The sequence below is a fragment of the Oncorhynchus mykiss genome, chromosome 8 (assembly GCF_057628025.1).
Source record: "Oncorhynchus mykiss isolate SJ-2025 chromosome 8, ASM5762802v1, whole genome shotgun sequence".
NCBI classification, from domain to species: Eukaryota; Metazoa; Chordata; class Actinopteri; order Salmoniformes; family Salmonidae; genus Oncorhynchus; species Oncorhynchus mykiss.
The window spans coordinates 91,678,483-91,701,353 of NC_143029.1; the positions used below are offsets into that span (position 1 = coordinate 91,678,483).

At 44.3% G+C, this 22,871-nt stretch overlaps 1 protein-coding gene across 4 annotated transcripts in view; it reads right to left on the reverse strand.

Annotated features, from left to right (window-relative positions):
• Positions 1 to 19,877: 19,877 nt before the first annotated feature.
• st6galnac3 (ST6 (alpha-N-acetyl-neuraminyl-2,3-beta-galactosyl-1,3)-N-acetylgalactosaminide alpha-2,6-sialyltransferase 3) overlaps positions 19,878 to 22,871 on the reverse strand; it is a 139,139-nt gene continuing 136,145 nt past the window's right edge. For 2 of the 4 annotated variants that reach the window (XM_090182987.1, XM_036986764.2), the window contains exon 6: positions 19,878 to 20,575. In XM_090182987.1, coding sequence (XP_090039113.1) covers positions 20,386 to 20,575 — 190 coding nt within the window. In that variant the 3' untranslated portion in view covers positions 19,878 to 20,385. The other 2 variants (XM_090182988.1, XM_036986763.2) reach the window with 1 other exon arrangement.

Here is a 22,871-nt window from a genome sequence, read left to right on the forward strand (position 1 = left end):
AGCCCACAGTCCTTGGGAGTGTGCCGCGTCGGTAGCACTGTGTTCTCCTCAAAGCGGGCGAAGAAGGTGCTTAGCTTGTCCGGGAGCAAGATGTCGGTGTCCGCGACCTCGCTTGTGTTCTCTTTGTAATCCGTGAATGTCTGTAGACCCTGCCACATATGTCTTGTGTCTAAGCCGTTGAATTGTCTCTGCACTGATGTTTTGCCTGTTACTTTGCCTTACAGAGGGCATAACCGCACTGTTTGTATTCAACCATATTCCCAGTCACCTTGCCGTGGTTAAATGTGGTGTTTTTTTATTCTCAGAGGCAACTCGGAACATTTCCTAGTCCGCGTGATCAAAATAATCTTGAAGCTTGGATTCCGATTGGTCACACCAGCTTTGAATAGACCTTAGCACAGATATTTCCTGTTTGGGTTTCTGCCTATAGGACTGGAGTAGCAGAATGGAGTCGTGATCTGATTTGCCGAAGGGAGGGTGGGGGAGGGCCTTGTAGCCATCCAGGAAGGGAGAGTAACAATGGCCCAGAGTTTTGGAAGAGCTACTACTACAGGCAATGTGTTGATAGAACTTCGGTAGCCTTTTCCTCAAATTTGCTTTAAAATCCCCAGCTACAATAAATGAGGCCTCAGGATATATGATTTCCAGTGTAGTTCCTTGAGGGCTGTCGTGGTATCGGCTTGAGGGGGAATATACAAGGCTGTGACTATAACCAAAGATAATTATCTAGGGAGGTAATATGGTCAGCATTTGATTGTGAGGTATTCTAGGTAAGGGTGAACAAAAGGACTTGAGTTCCTGTATGTTATCACAATCAGAGCATTAGTAGTTAATCATCAAACATGGGTGAACAGGGAGTACAGGAGAGGGCTGAGTCCGTACCCTTGTGGGGTGTTGAGGATCAGTGTAGCGGAGGTGTTGTCTCCTACCTTCACCACCTGGTGGCAGGCTGCCAGGAAGTCCAGGACCCAGTTGCACAGGGCGGGGTTCAGACCCAGGGTCCCAAGCTTAATGATGAACTTCAACTTACTGTTGTGTTGAAGGCTGATGATGACAGAAGTGAGTGCTACTACAGTCATTTAGTTCAGTTACCTTCTTGAGTACAGGACAGGACATGTTTCCTTCATACCCATTTAATCCTCGATGTTATGGAGTACTTTGTAAAGGGTTGGTTTGCTTTTCGCTGTGTCAGAGTAACTCTAATTAAATGTTGAGGATAAAGCCCATCCCATCCTCATTAAAGCATCCAAACAGCATCTTAGAAGTGGAACCATTTAGAATGAAGCAATGTATTGTCCATGCATTAATAGAGCTATGCCAGTAGGATATTGCAACGTCACTTTGAAATGATTTGATCTGAAAAAAACTCTCTCTGATGTGATGGGTTAGTTTGTAAAGGGATAGGTGGTGTCCCAAATGGCATCCTATTCCCCCCAATAGGACTCTGGTCTAAAGTAGTGCACTATATAGGGAATAGGGGGCCTTAGGGCTCTGGTCTAAAGTAGTGCACTATGTAGGGAATAGGGTGCCTTAGGGCTCTGGTCTAAAGTAGTGCACTATGTAGGGAATAGGGAACCATTTTGGACACATCCCCTGACAAACACACAGCAAAACGTGCATTAGTTGTTATTTTTAATGAAATAGTTATACATCACATAAATATGTTTTAACAGGCCAAAGCAAATCATTGTACCAGCTCTGTTTTACAGATAAAGAAACGTTTTCAACAACAACATATATCCCCCAGGTATATACTAGGGTAAATTTAAATTGCAACACAAAACAGAACCCTTCTAAATTAATCATTGAGGGGCAATTACTTAAACATACTGGGAGGCACAATTGTTATTATTCAGTTGAAATCATTTATTATAAACATCTTTCAGATAGAGTACAAAAACGATACCGATGAATTTAGTTGCTGTTTTACGGATGAACATGCTATTGGCCCGGCCCAAATGGCACCCTATATAGTGCACTACATAGGGCTCTATGTCAAAAGTAGTGCACTATAAAGGGATTAGGGTGCCATTTGGGACACAGGCAGTAGCAAGAAGAATGAACCTAGTAACAGTTGAAGGAAGCAGTATCCAGATCGTTGGTTCAGTCACTAGACCATACAGTACATTAGGAAAGATTAGGAAAGATGATTAAGAAACCACTGCAAACAATGTAAACGGGAAATACATACAATGTGACGAAAGCCTTTGCTTCAATAGCATTCAAAATGTAACTGCAATAGTTTAGATGTACTTGTTTATTTTGTCGGTAGGTTTCTTAAAAATAAAAAATAAAGACTTGCCAAGTGATACATAGAGATGCAAAGAGGAGGCGTTTCTAGTTAAATGCTGTTCATGTCTTTTCATACTGCATACTAGCTTTCCCCTGTGCATTTGTGTGAGCGCAGGTGAGTAAAATTTCCAATGTATTCATTACACATGACAAATAAACTTGAAACATGCTCCTACTATTTTTGTTAGACTTCAGTGCGGCTTTTGACATTATTGATCATAGTCTGCTACTGGAAAAACAGATGTGTCATGGCTTTACACCCCCTGCTTTATTGTGGATAAAGAGTTACCTGTCTAACTAAACACAGAGGTTGTTCTTTAATGGAAGCCTCTCCACCATAATCCAGGTTGAATCAGGAATTCCCCAGGGCAGCTGTCTAGGCCCATTTACTTATTTTGCATCTTTAGTAACGACATGCTTTGAGTAAAGCCATATGCGGATGACTCAACACTATACACATCAGCTACGACAGCGTCTGAAATGACTGCAACACTATACACATCAGCTACGACAGCGACTGAAATGACTGCAACACTTAACAAAGAGCTGCAGTTAGTTTCAGAGTGGGTGGCAAGGAATAAGTTAGTCCTAAATATTTAAAAACTAAAGGCATTGTTTTTGGGACAAATCATTCACTAAACCCTAAACCTGAACTAAATCTTGTAATAAATAATGTGGAAATTGAGCAAGTTGAGGTGACTAAACTACTTGGAATAACCCTGGATTGTAAACTGTCATGGTCAAAACATATTGATACAACAGTAGCTAAGATGGGAGAAGTCTGTCCATAATAAAGTGCTGCTCTTAACAACACTATCAACAAGGCAGGTCCTACAGGCTCTAGTTTCTACCTTCTTAACAGCGCTATCAACAAGGCAGGTCCTACAGGCCCTAGTTTCTACCTTCTTAACACTATCAACAATGCAGGTCCTACAGGCCCTAGTTTCTACCTTCTTAACAACACTATCAACAAGGCAGGTCCTACAGGCCCTAGTTTCTAACTTCTTAACAACACTATCAACAAGGCAGGTCCTACAGGCCCTAGTTTCTACCTTCTTAACAGCACTATCAACAAGGCAGGACCTACAGGCCCTAGTTTCTAACTTCTTAACAACACTATCAACAAGGCAGGTCCTACAGGCCCTAGTTTCTACCTTCTTAACAACACTATCAACAAGGCAGGTCCTACAGGCTCTAGTTTCTACCTTCTTAACAACACTATCAACAAGGCAGGTCCTACAGGCCCTAGTTTCTACCTTCTTAACAGCACTATCAACAAGGCAGGACCTACAGGCCCTAGTTTCTAACTTCTTAACAACACTATCAACAAGGCAGGTCCTACAGGCCCTAGTTTCTACCTTCTTAACAACACTATCAACAAGGCAGGTCCTACAGGCCCTAGTTTCTACCTTCTTAACAACACTATCAACAAGGCAGGTCCTACAGGCCCTAGTTTCTACCTTCTTAACAACACTATCAACAAGGCAGGTCCTACAGGCCCTAGTTTCTACCTTCTTAACAACACTATCAACAAGGCAGGTCCTACAGGCCCTAGTTTCTACCTTCTTAACACTATCAACAAGGCAGGTCCTACAGGCCCTAGTGTCTACCTTCTTAACAACACTATCAACAAGACAGGTCCTACAGGCCCTAGTTTCTACCTTCTTAACAACACTATCAACAAGGCAGGTCCTACAGGCCCTAGTTTCTACCTTCTTAACAACACTATCAACAAGGCAGGTCCTACAGGCCCTAGTTTCTACCTTCTTAACAACACTATCAACAAGGCAGGTCCTACAGGTCCTAGTTTTGCCACACCTGGATGTACACAGAGAGCATTCATAATATGCATGTCACTCTCTCCTGGCTGAAAGTGGAGGAGAGATTGACGTCATCACTACTTTTATTTGTGAGAGGTATTGACATGTTGAATGCACCAAGCTGTCTGTCTGAACTACTAGCACACAGCTCAGACACCCAAGCATACCCAACAAGACATGCCACCAGAGGTCTCTTCTCAGTCCCCAAGTCCAGAACAGACTATGGGAGGTGCACAGTACTACATAGAGCCATGCCTATATGGAACTCTATTCCCCAGGAAGAGTAGCTGCTGCCTTGACAGGAACTAATGGGGATCCATAATAAACCCCAGGAAGAGTAGCTGCTGTCTTGGCAGGAACTAATGGGGATCCATAATAAATACAAATACTATGACACAGTAACAGAGTTTACTGAGTCCTGTAGCCAAGGTAATGAAGGACAAGTCTACATAGCTGTCTGTCCTCTTGCCGGAAACTCTAACAACAACCAGCCAGCCAGTACTCTCTGTAACAACATCCCACACAGTCAGCCAGCCAGTCAGTCAGCCAGCCAGCCAGTACTCTCTGTAACAGCATCCCACACAGTCACTCAACCAGTCAGCCAGCCAGTCAGTCAGCTAGTCAGGCAGCCAGTCAGCCAGTCAGCCAGTCAGTACTCTCTGTAGCATCCCACTTAGCCAGTCAGCCAGCCACCAGTCAGAAACAACATCCCACTCCCACACAGTCAGCCAGTCAGCCAGACACCAGTCAGAAACAACATCCCACTCCCACACAGTCAGTCAGTCAGCCAGACACCAGTCAGAAACAACATCGCACTCCCACACAGTCAGCCAGTCAGCCAGACACCAGTCAGAAACAACATCCCACTCCCACACAGTCAGTCAGTCAGACACCAGTCAGAAACAACATCCCACTCCCACACAGTCAGTCAGTCAGCCAGACACCAGTCAGAAACAACATCGCACTCCCACACAGTCAGTCAGTCAGCCAGACACCAGTCAGAAACAACATCGCACTCCCACACAGTCAGCCAGTCAGCCAGACACCAGTCAGAAACAACATCCCACTCCCACACAGTCAGCCAGTCAGCCAGACACCAGTCAGAAACAACATCCCACTCCCACACAGTCAGTCAGTCAGCCAGACACCAGTCAGAAACAACATCCCACAGTCAGTCACACTTCACTCTCTCACGGCTACTTAGTTATTAGTCAATGCATCAGCAGACATGTCATTTCCCTAGCCGCAGTATACTCCATAAACATGACAAAATGGAAAACAAATGATTCCGTATAGCTCTGGCCCATAAATAGAGTAATTATGTGGACAATGACCTACTGATGGTGTATACTGTACCTCAACACGGTGATTGAACACAGATCACATCCAATTCAAGCTGGCTCAATGTTTCTCCGCTCAGATTTTTTTTGGGGGGTGGGATTGATCATCTGCATGACAAAGGTATATTGGACCAGAACGGGGTGCATGTACACTGAATGTACACCATTCAGAATGATGAATTAGGCTAACTTAGCAAGGGAGTAATTAGGCTAACTTAGCAAGGGAGTAATTAGGCTAACTTAGCAAGGGAGTAATTAGGCTAATTTAGCAAGGGAGAAATTAGGCTAACTTAGCAAGGGAGTAATTAGGCTAACTTAGCAAGGGAGTAATTAGGCTAACTTAGCAAGGGAGTAATTAGGCTAACTTAGCAAGGGAGAAATTAGGCTAACTTAGCAAGGGAGTAATTAGGCTAATTTAGCAAGGGGGAAATTAGGCTAACTTAGCAAGGGAGAAATTAGGCTAACTTAGCAAGGGAGAAATTAGGCTAACTTAGCAAGGGAGAAATTAGGCTAACTTAGCAAGGGAGAAATTAGGCAAACTTAGCAAGGGAGAAATTAGGCAAATTTAGCAAGGGAGTAATTAGGCTAACTTAGCAAGGGAGTAATTAGGCTAACTTAGCAAGAGAGTAATTAGGCTTACTTAGCAAGGGAGTAATTAGGCTAACTTAGGAAGGGAGTAATTGGGCTAACTTAGCAAAATAGTAATTCGGCTAACTTAGCAAGAGAGTAATTAGGCTAACTTAGCAAGGGAAAATTAGGCTAACTTAGCAAGGGAGAAATTAGGCTAATTTAGCAAGTGAGAAATTAGGCTAATTTAACAAGGGAAGAATTAGACTAATTTAGCAAGGGAGCAATGAGGCTAAATGAACAAGGGAGAATTTAGACTAATTTAGCAAGGGAGCAATGTGGCTAATTTAGCAAGGGAGAAATAGGCTAATTTAGCAAGGGAGTAATTAGGGTAACTTAGCAAGGGAGTAATTAGGCTAACTTAGGAAGGGAGTAATTAGGCTAACTTAGGAAGGGAGTAATTAGGCTAACTTAGCTAGGGAGAAATGAGGCTAACTTAGGAAGTGAGTAATTAGGCTAACTTAGGAAGGGAGTAATTATGCTAACTTAGCTACGGAGAAATGAGGCTAATTTGGCAAGGGAGAAAAGCATTCATTCATAAGAGTGATTCCTTTTCTTTCTGTCGATGTAGAACATTTTTCTAAATACCATGAAGTAAGGTGAGACTTGGCACCGTGTCAGAGCTCAATTAGACCACTGGGTTATCATGGGGTAAAGAGAGTGCTGTATTAAAAACTAGCAAAGAACTAACATCTAAGCCCCGTCCTGTCTATTATACCTTGCACTAACATGTGTCCTGATCTTGTCCATGCAAGATTTTATGAAAGGTGTAACCAGGGCCATAGAGTTACTGGCACGTGCTGTTACCAATAATAAACTGGAAAGGCTCAATAATGGTTTGACAGGGTGCTTCATCCCTGGCCTTAGCAGCGACACCTTGACAAGACTGAGAGGACTGACAACAAACCCAACTATAATTAAATCGAGGACAGGATAACTGAATGAGCGGGCGAACATTTCATAACAAAAATAGCTTGTGGAGGGGCCTCGTCTCCGGAGATGATCCTTGGTTCTAGATGCCAGATAGCTTGTGGAGGGGCCTCGTCTTCGGAGCTGATCCTTGGTTCTAGATGCCAGATAGCTTGTGGAGGGGCCTCGTCTCCGGAGATGATCCTTGGTTCTAGATGCCAGATAGCTTGTGGAGGGGCCTCGTCTCCGGAGATGATCCTTGGTTCTAGATGCCAGATAGCTTGTGGAGGGGCCTCGTCTCCGGAGATGATCCTTGGTTCTAGATGCCAGATAGCTTGTGGAGGGGCCTCGTCTCCGGAGATGATCCTTGGTTCTAGATGCCAGATAGCTTGTGGAGGTGCCTCGTCTTCGGAGATGATCCTTGGTTCTAGATGCCAGATAGCTTGTGGAGGTGCCTCGTCTCCGGAGATGATCCTTGGTTCTAGATGCCAGATAGCTTGTGGAGGGGCCTCGTCTTCGGAGCTGATCCTTGGTTCTAGATGCCAGATAGCTTGTGGAGGGGCCTCGTCTTCGGAGCTGATCCTTGGTTCTAGATGCCAGATAGCTTGTGGAGGGGCCTCGTCTTCGGAGCTGATCCTTGGTTCTAGATGCCAGATAGCTTGTGGAGGGGCCTCGTCTTCGGAGCTGATCCTTGGTTCTAGATGCCAGATAGCTTGTGGAGGGGCCTCGTCTTCGGAGCTGATCCTTGGTTCTAGATGCCAGATAGCTTGTGGAGGGGCCTCGTCTCCGGAGATGATCCTTGGTTCTAGATGCCAGTAGCCCCTTGCGGGGCAGAAGCAGGTGAAACACATATAGATGCCTGAACAAAGAGCAGATGGTTTCAGATCTGGTCTCTGGGGGGTGGACACACACATTAAAAACAGATCAGGTCTCTGGGGACACACACACATTAAAAACAGAAGAAACAGATCAGGTCTCTGGGGGGGACACACATTAAAAACAGAAGAAACAGATCAGGTCTCTGGGGGTTGGGGGGACACGTTAAAAACAGAAGGAACAGATCAGGTCTCTGGGGGGGGAGGGTAACACATTAAAAACAGAAGAAACAGATCAGGTCTCTGGGGGGGGGGACACATGTTAAAACAGAAGAAACAGATCTGGTCTCTGGGGGGGGGGACACATGTTAAAAACAGAAGAAACAGATCAGGTCTCTGGGGGGGGACACAAACAGAAGAAACAGATCAGGTCTCTGGGGGGGGGGGGGGGGTAACACATTAAAAACAGAAGAAACAGATCAGGTCTCTGGGGGGGACACATTAAAAACAGAAGAAACAGATCAGGTCTCTGGGGGGGACACACATTAAAAACAGAAGAAACAGATCAGGTCTCTGGGGACACACACACACAGAAGAAACAGATCAGGTCTCTGGGGGGGACACACATTAAAAACAGAAGAAACAGATCAGGTCTCTGGGGGGGACACATTAAAAACAGAAGAAACAGATCAGGTCTCTGGGGGGGACACATTAAAAACAGAAGAAACAGATAGGGTCTCTGGGGGGGGCACACATTAAAAACAGAAGAAACAGATCAGGTCTCTGGGGGGGGGACACATTAAAAACAGAAGGAACAGATCAGGTCTCTGGGGGGGGACACATTAAAAACAGAAGAAACAGATCAGGTCTCTGGGGGGGGGCACACATTAAAAACAGAAGAAACAGATCAGGTCTCTGGGGGGGGGGGGACACATTAAAAACAGAAGAAACAGATCAGGTCTCTGGGGGGGGGCACACATTAAAAACAGAAGAAACAGATCAGGTCTCTGGGGGGGGGGGGACACATTAAAAACAGAAGAAACAGATCAGGTCTCTGGGGGGGACACACATTAAAAACAGAAGAAACAGATCAGGTCTCTGGGGGGGACACATTAAAAACAGAAGAAACAGATCAGGTCTCTGGGGGGGACACACATTAAAAACAGAAGAAACAGATCAGGTCTCTGGGGACACACACACACAGAAGAAACAGATCAGGTCTCTGGGGGGGACACACATTAAAAACAGAAGAAACAGATCAGGTCTCTGGGGGGGACACATTAAAAACAGAAGAAACAGATCAGGTCTCTGGGGGGGACACATTAAAAACAGAAGAAACAGATCAGGTCTCTGGGGGGGGGGGGGGGGGTAACACATTAAAAACAGAAGAAACAGATCAGGTCTCTGGGGGGGGGGGGGCACACACACACATTAAAAACAGAAGAAACAGATCAGGTCTCTGGGGGGGGACACACATTAAAAACAGAAGAAACAGATCAGGTCTCTGGACACACACACACACAGAAGAAACAGATCAGGTCTCTGGGGGGGACACACATTAAAAACAGAAGAAACAGATCAGGTCTCTGGGGGGGACACATTAAAAACAGAAGAAACAGATCAGGTCTCTGGGGGGGGGGACACATTAAAAACAGAAGAAACAGATCAGGTCTCTGGGGGGGACACACATTAAAAACAGAAGAAACAGATCAGGTCTCTGGGGACACACACACACAGAAGAAACAGATCAGGTCTCTGGGGGGGACACACATTAAAAACAGAAGAAACAGATCAGGTCTCTGGGGGGGACACATTAAAAACAGAAGAAACAGATCAGGTCTCTGGGGGGGACACATTAAAAACAGAAGAAACAGATCAGGTCTCTGGGGGGGACACATTAAAAACAGAAGAAACAGATCAGGTCTCTGGGGGGGGACACATTAAAAACAGAAGAAACAGATCAGGTCTCTGGGGGGGGGGGGGGTAACACATTAAAAACAGAAGAAACAGATCAGGTCTCTGGGGGGGGGGTAACACATTAAAAACAGAAGAAACAGATCAGGTCTCTGGGGGGGGGTAACACATTAAAAACAGAAGAAACAGATCAGGTCTCTGGGGGGGGGGGGGGTAACACATTAAAAACAGAAGAAACAGATCAGGTCTCTGGGGGGGGGGGACACATTAAAAACAGAAGAAACAGATCAGGTCTCTGGGGGGGGGGGGGGGTAACACATTAAAAACAGAAGAAACAGATCAGGTCTCTGGGGGAGGGTAACACATTAAAAACAGAAGAAACAGATCAGGTCTCTGGGGGGGGGGACACGTTAAAAACAGAAGAAACAGATCAGGTCTCTGGGGGGGGGGACACGTTAAAAACAGAAGAAACAGATCAGGTCTCTGGGGGGGGGACACATTAAAAACAGAAGAAACAGATCAGGTCTCTGGGGGGGGGGGGGGGGACACATTAAAAACAGAAGAAACAGATCAGGTCTCTGGGGGGGACACACATTAAAAACAGAAGAAACAGATCAGGTCTCTGGGGGGGACACATTAAAAACAGAAGAAACAGATCAGGTCTCTGGGGGGGACACACATTAAAAACAGAAGAAACAGATCAGGTCTCTGGGGGGGACACATTAAAAACAGAAGAAACAGATCAGGTCTCTGGGGGGGACACATTAAAAACAGAAGAAACAGATCAGGTCTCTGGGGGGGACACACATTAAAAACAGAAGAAACAGATCAGGTCTCTGGGGACACACACACACAGAAGAAACAGATCAGGTCTCTGGGGGGGACACACATTAAAAACAGAAGAAACAGATCAGGTCTCTGGGGGGGACACATTAAAAACAGAAGAAACAGATCAGGTCTCTGGGGGGGACACATTAAAAACAGAAGAAACAGATCAGGTCTCTGGGGGGGACACATTAAAAACAGAAGAAACAGATCAGGTCTCTGGGGGGGACACATTAAAAACAGAAGAAACAGATCAGGTCTCTGGGGGGGGGGGGGGGGTAACACATTAAAAACAGAAGAAACAGATCAGGTCTCTGGGGGGGGGGTAACACATTAAAAACAGAAGAAACAGATCAGGTCTCTGGGGGGGGTAACACATTAAAAACAGAAGAAACAGATCAGGTCTCTGGGGGGGGGTAACACATTAAAAACAGAAGAAACAGATCAGGTCTCTGGGGGGGGGGGGGGGGGTAACACATTAAAAACAGAAGAAACAGATCAGGTCTCTGGGGGGGGGGGGGGGGTAACACATTAAAAACAGAAGAAACAGAAGTAAGACATTTTTATTAAAATTACTGTCAAAAGAAAATTCACCACCTTTTATAAAACACTAATTTAAAAAGCGTGGAGAGGTTTAATTTATGCAATATGCTGCACGCATCACAGCCAAGATGTTAACGAGACAAGACAAGAGAGAGCAAATGTTCCAATATGCTGCACGCATCACAGCCGAGATGTTAACGAGACAAGACGAGAGAGAGAAAATGTTCCAAAGTATTTACCAAATTTTGTTCCTTGTATCGAAAAAAAGGTGGTACATTTGCTGTGACTGTGGAGTTTCAGTAGCCTGGGTACCAGTCTGTTTGTGATTTCATTCTACATGCCAGTCCATGTCATATGCCAACTGTTGTTGGCATGGAGTGGAATGATTGCACAAACAGACTGGTACCCAGGCTAGCGTTTCATTACAATACAGCATTTACCGTTTATAAACCAAAGACACCAAAAGGAACAGTAAAAACAGAATCCAAGTTATGAATTCAGTCAAAGAATTACAACGATTCCTAATATGATGAAAACAAGACTATCATCTACACTGGAATAGTAACTATGATGAAAACAAGACCATAATCTACACTGGAATAGTAACTATGATGAAAACATGACCATAATCTACACTGGAATAGTAACTATGATGAAAACATGACCATAATCTACACTGGAATAGTAACTATGATGAAAACAAGACCATAATCTACACTGGAATAGTAACTATGATAAAAACAAGACTATAATCTACACTGGAATAGTAACTATGATAAAAACAAGACTATAATCTACACTGGAATAGTAACTATGATGAAAACAAGACCATAATCTACACTGGAATAGTAACTATGATAGAAATGTGACCATAATCTACACTGGAATAGTAACTATGATAGAAATGTGACCATAATCTACACTGGAATAGTAACTATGATGAAAACAAGACTATAATCTACACTGGAATAGTAACTATGATAAAAACAAGACCATAATCTACACTGGAATAGTAACTATGATAGAAATGTGACCATAATCTACACTGGAATAGTAACTATGATAAAAATGACAGATAGATTCTATACATATTGGATGTAATATACACTTAAAAACTAGATACAGTATACAACTACTGCAGCTACATAGATAATTCACTACTGTAGATACATAGATATATCACTAGAACTAGAAAAAGATTTAGAACTAGAAATATAAATGGAACTAGAAATAGAACTAGAACTAGAAATGGAATTAGAACTAGAACTAGAAATGGAACTAGAACTAGAAATGGAACTAGAACTAGAAATGGAATTAGAACTAGAAATGGAACTAGAACTAGAAATGGAACTAGAAATAGAAATGGAATTAGAAATAGAAATAGAAAAGGAATTATAAATAGAAATAGAATTAGAACTAGAACTAGAAATGGAATTAGAACTAGAAATGGCACTAGAACTAGAAATGGAATTGGAAAAAGAAATATAACTAAAAAAATAATTAGAACTAGAACAAGAACAAGAAATAGAACTAGAACTAGAAATATAAATATAAATAGAAATGGAATTAGAACTAGAGCTAGTAATGGAACTAGAACTAGAAATGGAACTAGATCTAGAAATATAAATAAAATTAGAACTATAACTAGAAATAGAACTGGAATTAGAACTAGAAATAGAAATGGAACTAGAACTAGAAATAAAAACATAAATAGCTATGATAAGTGCAGCCCCGACATTATTAATTTGACACAGTACGCAGGATCGCCATTTTGCATTTGCATTCTTGTGTTGTGGATGTACGGTATATATTAGGCTCAACACTAATCATATCCACGGGTGAAAGTAAGGCGGTACAGTCCGGTACGGCGTCCCAATAAAATAAATAGTGGGGTTATACCTTACCAGTAGAAAATGAGCCTATCAAAATATCTAAAACACAATGTTCAGAAAACTGTAGTCTACTACGCCGCTACGTACCATCAGAGGCATGAATAATGACTGAATGGACTTGAAAACAGGTGCTACAGCCTACGCTCCAAAATGCCATGTGGTTCCACGAGAACACTAACATTTTGCCAAGGCAGAGATAAGTGGCCAACGCAGAGACGTGTGTGAACAGCTGTGGACGTATACATTCTGGCCTAGTGATTGGTGGTGTTTCTGTGACAGATGTATTTTTCATTCACTACTGTTTGGAGGCTGGAGTTATATTACGAGTGGAATGAACACGCCTGGTAAAAGAGCCTTCTGAAATGATTGTTTATGCCACAGTAAAATGTCATACATTTTAAAAGGTAAATGAGAAGTCTTTATGACTAGACCCACAGTGATCCTATTGAATTAATAGGGATTCTATATGTCATTCTATGATTAGACCCCGAGCACGTGCACACACACATCTACTTTCACCCCTGACCATATCCCAACCACAACTCAAACATACATACATAGATGCCTATCAAGAACACTTGATGTGACAAATAAAAAGTGTTTCGCCAAAATAACAAAAATCAAAACATACATTTTTCATCAAAACAAAAACAAAGACAGTTTAAATGGTTCAATGGACGAAATGGCAAAAGAACAACAACATTAAGTTAAGATTACACACATGGCTAAGAGGCTACATAGGAGAGAGGCTACATAGGAGAGAGGCTACATAGGAGAGAGGCTACATTGGAGGGAGGCTACATAGGAGAGAGGCTACATAGGAGGGAGGCTACATAGGAGAGAGGCTACATTGGAGGGAGGCTACATAGGAGAGAGGCTACATAGGAGAGAGGCTACATAGGAGAGAGGCTACATAGGAGGGAGGCTACATAGGAGAGAGGCTACATTGGAGGGAGGCTACACACGAGGGAGGCTACATAGGAGGGAGGCTACATAGGAGAGAGGCTACATAGGAGAGAGGCTACATAGGAGAGAGGCTACATAGGAGAGAGGCTACATAGGAGGGAGGCTACATAGGAGAGAGGCTACATAGAAGGGAGGCTACATAGGAGGGAGGCTACATAGGAGAGAGGCTACACACGAGGGAGGCTACATAGGAGAGAGGCTACATAGGAGGGAGGCTACATAGGAGAGAGGCTACACACGAGGGAGGCTACATAGGAGAGAGGCTACATAGATATATGGATTGAGATCACACAGAGGACCTCTAAATGGGTCGAGATCACAGAGGACCTCTAAATGGATCGAGATCACACAGAGGACCTCTAAATGGGTCGAGATCACACAGAGGACCTCTAAATGGATCGAGATCACACAGAGGACCTCTAAATAGATCGAGATCACACAGAGGGCCTCTAAATGGGTAGAGGTCACACAGAGGACCTCTAAATGGATTGAGATCACACAGAGGACCTCTAAATGGATTGAGATCACACAGAGGACCTCTAAATGGATCGAGATCACACAGAAGACCTCTAAATGGATCGAGATCACAGAGAGGACCTCTAAATGGATTGAGATCACACAAAGGACCTCTAAATGGATTGAGCTCACACACAGGACCTCTAAATGGATCGAGGTCACACAGAGGACCTCTAAATGGGTCGAGTTCACACAGAGGGCCTCTAAATGGGTCGAGAACACACAGAGGGCCTCTAAATGGGCCGAGAACACACAGAGGGCCTCTAAATGGGTCGAGATCACAGAGGGTCTCTAAATGGGTCGAGATCACAGAGGGCCTCTAAATGGATCGAGATCAAACAGAGGACCTCTAAATGGATCGAGATCACACAGAGGGCAAATGGAGCTAAAGAGTCTCTAAGGGGTACAGGGACGGTGACGGGGTGCTAAAATGGGACAGGGGTGTTAAAATCCACAGCCCCTCTCTCTCTCAACAGGCCTCTTATGTTACTGACAGAGCTCTACACTTCTGACTAGTAGTGGACTGTGGATGGTCTGGTTTCTGAGTTTAATCTGAAAGCAAATGGACGCTTGCCGTGCCATTCACGTGTCTTATTACCAGCTACGTGCCATTCACTTGTCTTATTACTAGCTACGTGCCATTCACTTGTCTTATTACCAGCTACGTGCCATTCACTTGTCTTATTACCAGCTACGTGCCATTCACTTGTCTTATTACCAGCTACGTGCCATTCACTTGTCTTATTACCAGCTACGTGCCATTCACGTGTCTTATTACCAGCTACGTGCCATTCACTTGTCTTATTACCAGCTACGTGCCATTCACTTGTCTTATTACCAGCCTGCCGTGCCATTCACTTGTCTTATTACCAGCTACGTGCCATTCACTTGTCTTATTACCAGCCTGCCGTGCCATTCACTTGTCTTATTACCAGCTACGTGCCATTCACTTGTCTTATTACCAGCTATGTGCCATTCACTTGTCTTATTACCAGCTACGTGCCATTCACTTGTCTTATTACCAGCTACGTGCCATTCACGTGTCTTATTACCAGCTACGTGCCATTCACTTGTCTTATTACCAGCTACGTGCCATTCACTTGTCTTATTACCAGCTACGTGCCATTCACTTGTCTTATTACCAGCTACGTGCCATTCACTTGTCTTATTACCAGCTACGTGCCATTCACTTGTCTTATTACCAGCTACGTGCCATTCACTTGTCTTATTACCAGCTACGTGATAAAGTGAGTAAAGAGATACTTAAAGAGTAAGTGGCTCTGGATAAGAGCGTCTGCTAAATGACGGACGTGTGGAACGTCATGTCAACAGTCTGCTGCAGTGGGGCCAGAACGCTGACTGGCTCTGCCAGAGGATGACATCACAATCACAGGCTGTTTGGAACAGTATAAAACACCTACGCCAGTGAGAGTAAATATGTACATTGAGTCGGATACAAAAAAAGCATGCTACTGTATTACTGTAGAGGCGTCAATATACAGGGATCACACAGACAGAGACGTGCACAGCGGACAAAATCAATTTACCTCTCCTGTCTCCGCAGCGTGCACGTGTTCACTTGGCTTCACTGATTTGAAAGGAAATGACTGGTTCTGTGTCGGAAACATGGTGGAAAATCCCTCTTGCCCATGCCTCCACCAATCCAATGCTTTTACACTTGGATTCACACTTCTGGAGAAAATACATATAATTGGGACTCACAAATGGACTAGACTACAGGGTCAGGTAAATGTAGGTCTTGGCTACATGGACAGAGACACGGAACAGATTCATTTAAGGGGGGAAAAGACCAGTTGTGATAGTTAGTTAGAGACGATGTGTGATAGTTAAGAGTGCATAGCACTGAAGTCTATGTACAACAGTATACTTTATCATAACATTCACAGGCACACAATGATGAGAGAGAGAGAGAGATAGAAAGAGAGAGAGAGAGAAAGAGAGAGAGAGAGAGAGAGAGAGAGATGGAAAGAGAGATGGAAAGAGAAAGAGATGGAAAGAGAGAGAGAGAGAGATGGAAAGAGAGAGAGGGAGAGAGATAGAGAGAGAGAGAGAGAGAGAGAGAGAGAGAGAGAGATGGAAAGAGAGAGAGATGGAAAGAGAGAGAGAGAGAGAGAGAGATGGAAAGAGAGAGAGATGGAAAGAGAGAGAGAGAGAGAGAGAGAGAGAGAGAGAGAGAGAGATGGAAAGAGAGAGAGAGAGAGAGAGAGAGAGAGAGATAGCAGTGGAGGCTGCTGAGGGGAGGACGGCTCTAAATAATGGCTGGAATGGAGCGAATGGAATGGCATCAAACACCTGGAAACCATGGAAACCATGTGTATGATGTACTTGATGCCATTCCACCGATTCCTTTCCAGCCGTTACTACGAGCCCATCCTCCCCAATTAAGGTGCCACCAACCTCCTGTGATAGATAGATAGATAGATAGATAGATAGATAGATAGATAGATAGATATATGATAGATAGATAGGTTCTGACTGCAGACATCATATACAGTAAATATCTTCATGTCTCTTCATCCGTATCATAGAACCAAAACATTTCAAATTGCACAGTAGCTAGCTCTGCCTGCAGTTGCTGGGTTACTGTCTCACGTTGTCAAACGAATGACGGCACATCGCATGGCACAGAGGGTGAGAACTACCTAGAATGCATACCAAATGGAACCCTGATCCCTACGTAGTGCACTATACAGTATAAGCAATAGGGTGCCGTTTAGGACTCACATCTATCGCTCTGTGCTCTGTAATAAATGACTAGCAGGCAGGCTGTGCTGCTGTCATTATCCTGCCGACACAGGAAGGTCTCATTGTCTGCTGTGAGATCCTTTCACAGCATTAACGTTACAACAACACCGATCGAGTGACGTCTTCACATTGATGTCAATGGGAGAAGAATACTGCGTTCCAAGTGGCTCCCTGTTCCCCACAGGGCTCTCTGGGTAAACGGAGTGCACTACATTGGTAATAGGGAGCCACATGGGACTCACTCTAAGTGAACATTGGAGGAAGTTAGTATTGACCCCATGATCCAATGAGGCTCTGGCTCTGCTCGTGGATTTCAGCCTAGTTTGTTAATGATGTAGAAAAGAAATGGAACATTGCCAGTCTGTTTGTCTCCTAAACCAGATGAAGGACAAAATAAACACATCTGGTCTGTGTCCCAAAGAGCACCCTAATCTCTATACAGTGTATTACTCTAGACCAGAGCCCTATGGTCAGCCCTATGGTCAGCCCTATGGTCAGCCTTATGGTCAGCCTTATGGTCAGCCTTATGGTCAGCCCTATGGTCAGCCCTATGGTCAGCCTTATGGTCAGCCCTATGGTCAGCCCTATGGTCAGCCTTATGGTCAGCCCTATGGTCAGCCCTATGGTCAGCCTTATGGTCAGCCCTATGGTCAGCCCTATGGTCAGCCTTATGGTCAGCCCTATGGTCAGCCCTATGGTCAGCCCTATGGTCAGCCCTGTGGTCAGCCCTATGGTCAGCCCTATGGTCAGCCTTATGGTCAGCCCTATGGTCAGCCCTATGGTCAGCCTTATGGTCAGCCCTATGGTCAGCCTTATGGTCAGCCTTATGGTCAGCCCTATGGCCGTAGGGTATAGGGCCCTGATTAAAGTGCCCTATGAGCCCTGGTTAAATAAGTGCCCTACAGTCAGCTCTATGGACCCTGGTTAAAGAAGTGCCCTATGGTCAGCTCTATAGGCCCTGGTTAAAGTGCCCTATGAGCCCTGGTTAAATAAGTGCCCTATGGGCCCTGGTTAAAGAAGTGCCCTATGGTCAGCTCTATGGGCCCTGGTTAAAGAAGTGCCCTATGGTCAGCTCTATGGGCCCTGGTTAAATAAGTGCCCTATGGACCCTGGTTAAAGAAGTGCCCTATGGTCAGCTCTATGGGCCCTGGTTAAATAAGTGCCCTATGGACCCTAGTTAAAGAAGTGCCCTACGGTCAGCTCTATGGACCCTGTTTAAAGAAGTGCCCTATGGTCAGCTCTATGGGCCTTGGTTAAAGAAGTGCCCTATGGTCAGCTCTATGGGCCCTGGTTAAAGAAGTGCCCTATGGTCAGCTCTATGGGCCCTGGTTAAATAAGTGCCCTATGGACCCTGGTTAAAGAAGTGCCCTATGGTCAGCTCTATGGGCCCTGGTTAAATAAGTGCCCTACGGTCAGCTCTATGGACCCTGTTTAAAGAAATGCCCTATGGTCAGCTCTATGGGCCCTGGTTAAAGAAGTGCCCTATGGTCAGCTCTATGGGCCCTGGTTAAATAAGTGCCCTATGGACCCTGGTTAAAGAAGTGCCCTATGGTCAGCTCTATGGGCCCTAGTTAAAGAAGTGCCCTACGGTCAGCTCTATGGACCCTGTTTAAAGAAGTGCCCTATGGACCTTGGTTAAAGAAGTGCCCTATGGTCAGCTCTATGGACCCTGGTTAAAGAAGTGCCCTATGGACCCTGGTTAAAGAAGTGCCCTATAGGCCCTGGTTAAAGAAGTGCCCTATGGACTCTGGTTAAAGAAGTGCCCTATGGTCAGCTCTATGGGCCCTGGTTAAAGAAGTGCCCTATGGTCAGCTCTATAGGCCCTGGTTAAAGAAGTGCTCTATATAGGGAATAGGGCACCATTTGAGACACCCCTGGTAGCCAATCATTCTAAGTGGACAGACAGACAGACAGAATGGGGGTACAGCCAGATGGAGAATAAAGTAGTGTAGCTGGTCAGAGATTGGTAACAGGCCTCTATCAACACCCAGACTGACATAGAATAACAACATCTTGGAGAGTTCAGACTTGTGAGATACATACTGTACTGTACAGGGCTTCAGCACATCTAAAGGACCCTATTCCCTACATAGTGCACTACCTATAGGACCCTGGTCAAAAGTAGTGCACTATGTAGGGAATAGGGTGTCATTAGGGAGACAACCTGTGTGTAGCTACTGTAGCTACTACTTTTCTTATCCCTTATCTGTTGAGTTGAGCTATCCGTCCTTTGTCATTCACCAACCTTGACAACATCAAAGCAGCAGATGATTGGAGGTCAAGAAGACCCCTGCTCCGGAGCTCCTTTAGGACATCACATTTTCTCTAGCTCAGAGTTCTAGAATAGGTCAACAGAGTTCTAGAAGAGGTCAACAGAGTTCTAGAAGATGTTAACAGAGCTCTAGAAGATGTCAACAGAGTTCTATAAAAGGTTAACAGAGTTCTAGAAGATGACAACAGAGTCCTAGAAGAGGTCAACAGAGTTCTAGAAGATGACAACAGAGTTCTAGAAGATGACAACAGAGTTCTAGAAGAGGTCAGCAGAGTTCTAGAAGATGACAACAGAGTTCTAGAAGAGGTCAACAGAGTTCTAGAAGATGACAACAGACATTCAATGAGTGGAGAAATAGTTTCTTCTTCATGTTGTTTCTCTAATGGGATAGATGGATGAGCCTGTCCTGCAGTGGCCAGATTGTTTTAGTGAACAGAAGGCCTTGGTTCATGGCTCAGTGAGGACATGGAGGGACATGGAGGGACCACCCTCTACCATCTACGTTTCAGCCCAGGATGGGGGTCTGGTTTCAGTGCTACAGTCAGGCAAGCAGTGGGACGGGAATTACAACCCCTCAGACTACAGGCTCAGTGGTAATGGACGGACTGGGATTGCAGAACGATGTGCGCATTCTGACTGTACATTTCAGTGTCATATACACCTAGACAACGCCAAGGGAGGGAGACGTGCCTATATAGTGCATTACTTTTGACCAGGGCCCGATAGTGCACTATATAGGGGAGAGGGTGTCATTTGGGACACTGCTCTGGTGTAACGGTAGTGGCCCTGCGTTCTCCCTGTCCCTGGATGATGAGGTGGACACGGCTGTGTGATGTCATCAATAATGGCCCTCCTCCAGACCTCCCGGCTATCTGCGGTCCCTCCGGGTCACGACAGTTTCCATGGCGGGTTGTAGAACTTAATGGTGTGTGTTCTGGCCCACTTGGCGAAGACGGCCTTCTCTGTGATGAAACGGTGGCCGCCGTACGGAGCGCTCTCGTGGAGTAGATACTCTGCACACTCATCACGACTACCGGCTTCATAGTAGTGGTACGGGACCTTACGGTACCCCTCTGACCTGGGAGGAGGGGGGAGGAGAGAGATGGTTATAGACAGTCATCATGACTACCGGCTTCCTTGTAGTGGTACGGGACCTTACGGTACCCCTCTGACCTGGGAGGAGGGGGGAGGAGAGAGATGGTTATAGACAGTCATCACGACTACCGGCTTCATAGTAGTGGTACGGGACCTTACGGTACCCCTCTGACCTGGAGGGGGGGGGGGAAGAGAGAGAGAGAGAGAGAGAGAGAGAAAGAGAGAAAGAAAGAGAGAGAGAGAGAGAGAGAGAGAAAGAGAGAAAGAGAGAGATAGAGAGAGAGAGAGAGAGATATAGAGAGATAGAGAGATAGAGAGATAGAGAGATAGAGAGAGAGAGAGAGAGAGAGAGAGAGATAGAGAGATAGAGAGATAGAGAGATAGAGAGATAGAGAGAGAGAGAGAGAGAGGGAGGGAGGGAGGGCGGGAGGGTGAAAGAGACAATGTTTCCATGCAATAGTGAAGGTGTATACTTAGCAGTAGAAAGCCTGAACAGTTTAACCACTAACCAGTTAACATATCAAAATGTAAAACTTCTCTAGGGTAGGGGACAGCATTGGGAATTTTGGATGAAAAGCGTGCCCAAATTAAACTGCCTGCTACTCAGCCATAAAAGCTAGGATATGCATATAATTAGTAGATTTGGAAAGAAAACACGCTTAAGTTTCTAAAACTGTTTGAAGGATGTCTGTGAGTATAACAGAACTCGTATGGCAGGCAAAAACCTGAGAAGTAATCCAACCAGGAAGTGGGAAATCTGAGGTTGGTCGTTTTTCAACTCATATCCTATTGAAGATACAGTGGGATATTGGTCATGTTGCACTTCCTAAGGCTTCCACTAAATGTCAACCGTCTTTAGAACGTTGTTTGATGCTTCTACTGTGAAGTGGGGCCGAATGAGAGGTGAATGAGTCAGGTATCTGGCAGAGAGCCACGAGCTGGCCACGCTCGTTCACGTGAGAGCGACCTGCGTGCCATTGCAATTCTACAGACAAAGGAATTCTCCGGTTGGAACATTATTGAAGATTTATGATAGAAACATCCCAAAGATTGATTCTATACATCGTTTGACATGTTTCTACAGACTGTAACGGAACTTTTTGACATTTCGTCTGCTCCTAGTGAACGCGCATCGTGAGTTTGGATTTGTTTACCAAATGCGCTAACAAAAGAAGCTATTTGGACATAAATGATGGACATTATCGAACAAAAACAAACATTTATTGTGGAACTGGGATTCCTGGGAGTGCATTCTGATGAAGATCATCAAAGGTAAGTGAACATTTATAATGTTATTTCTGATTTCTATTGACTGCCCAAAATGGCGGATATCTTTTTGGCTTGTTTGGGCTCTGAGTGCTGTACTCAGGTTATTGCATGGTTTGCTTTTTCCGTAAAGATTTTTTTAAATCTGACACAACGGTTGTATTAAGAAGAAGTGGATCTAAAATTCCATGTATCACTTGTATCTTTGATCAACGTTTATTATGAGTTATTATTATTATTTCTGTAAATTGATGTGTCTCTCTGCAAAATCACCGGATGTTTTGGAATTACTGAACATAACGTGCCAATGTATACTGAGATTTATTTATATTAATATGAACTTTACCGAAGAAAACATACATGTATTGTGTAACATGAAGTTCTATGAGTGTCATCTGATGAAGATCATCAAAGGTTAGTGATTAATTCTATCTATTTCTGATTTTTGTGACTCCTCTCTTTGGCTGGAAAAAATGGCTGTGTTTTTCTATGACTTGGCTCTGACCTAACATAATCGTTTGGTTTGCTTTCGTCGTAAAGCCTTTTTGAAATCGAACACTGTGGCTGGATTTACAACAAGTGTATCTTTAAAATGGTGTAAAATACTTGTATGTTTGAGGAATTTTAATTATGGGATTTCTGGCTGTTGACAGGTGGGACGCTACCATCCCACGTATCCTAGAGAAAATTCAAGCTAAAAACCTAAGAAAATGTACCTGCAATGTTAAATGGTTTGATTGAAGAGGGCATAAACATATGAAAGAAATTGAGAAACCTATCCAACCAAAAACACAGAAAACCAGAACATACGCCTTTACCTTAGGGAACATTAAACAGAAATACAGAACAAACACAAAGGCTCATTGTGATTGAAGAATCAGGTCACTTCTGGGAAAATTGTAAAACACTGAACAAACAACAACATTAAGAGCTAACTGTCCAAAATGGAGATGTATGGATAAACCACTTCTCCAATGTGACCTGTTTCAGGAAACTAGGTGTATGTTCCAAAT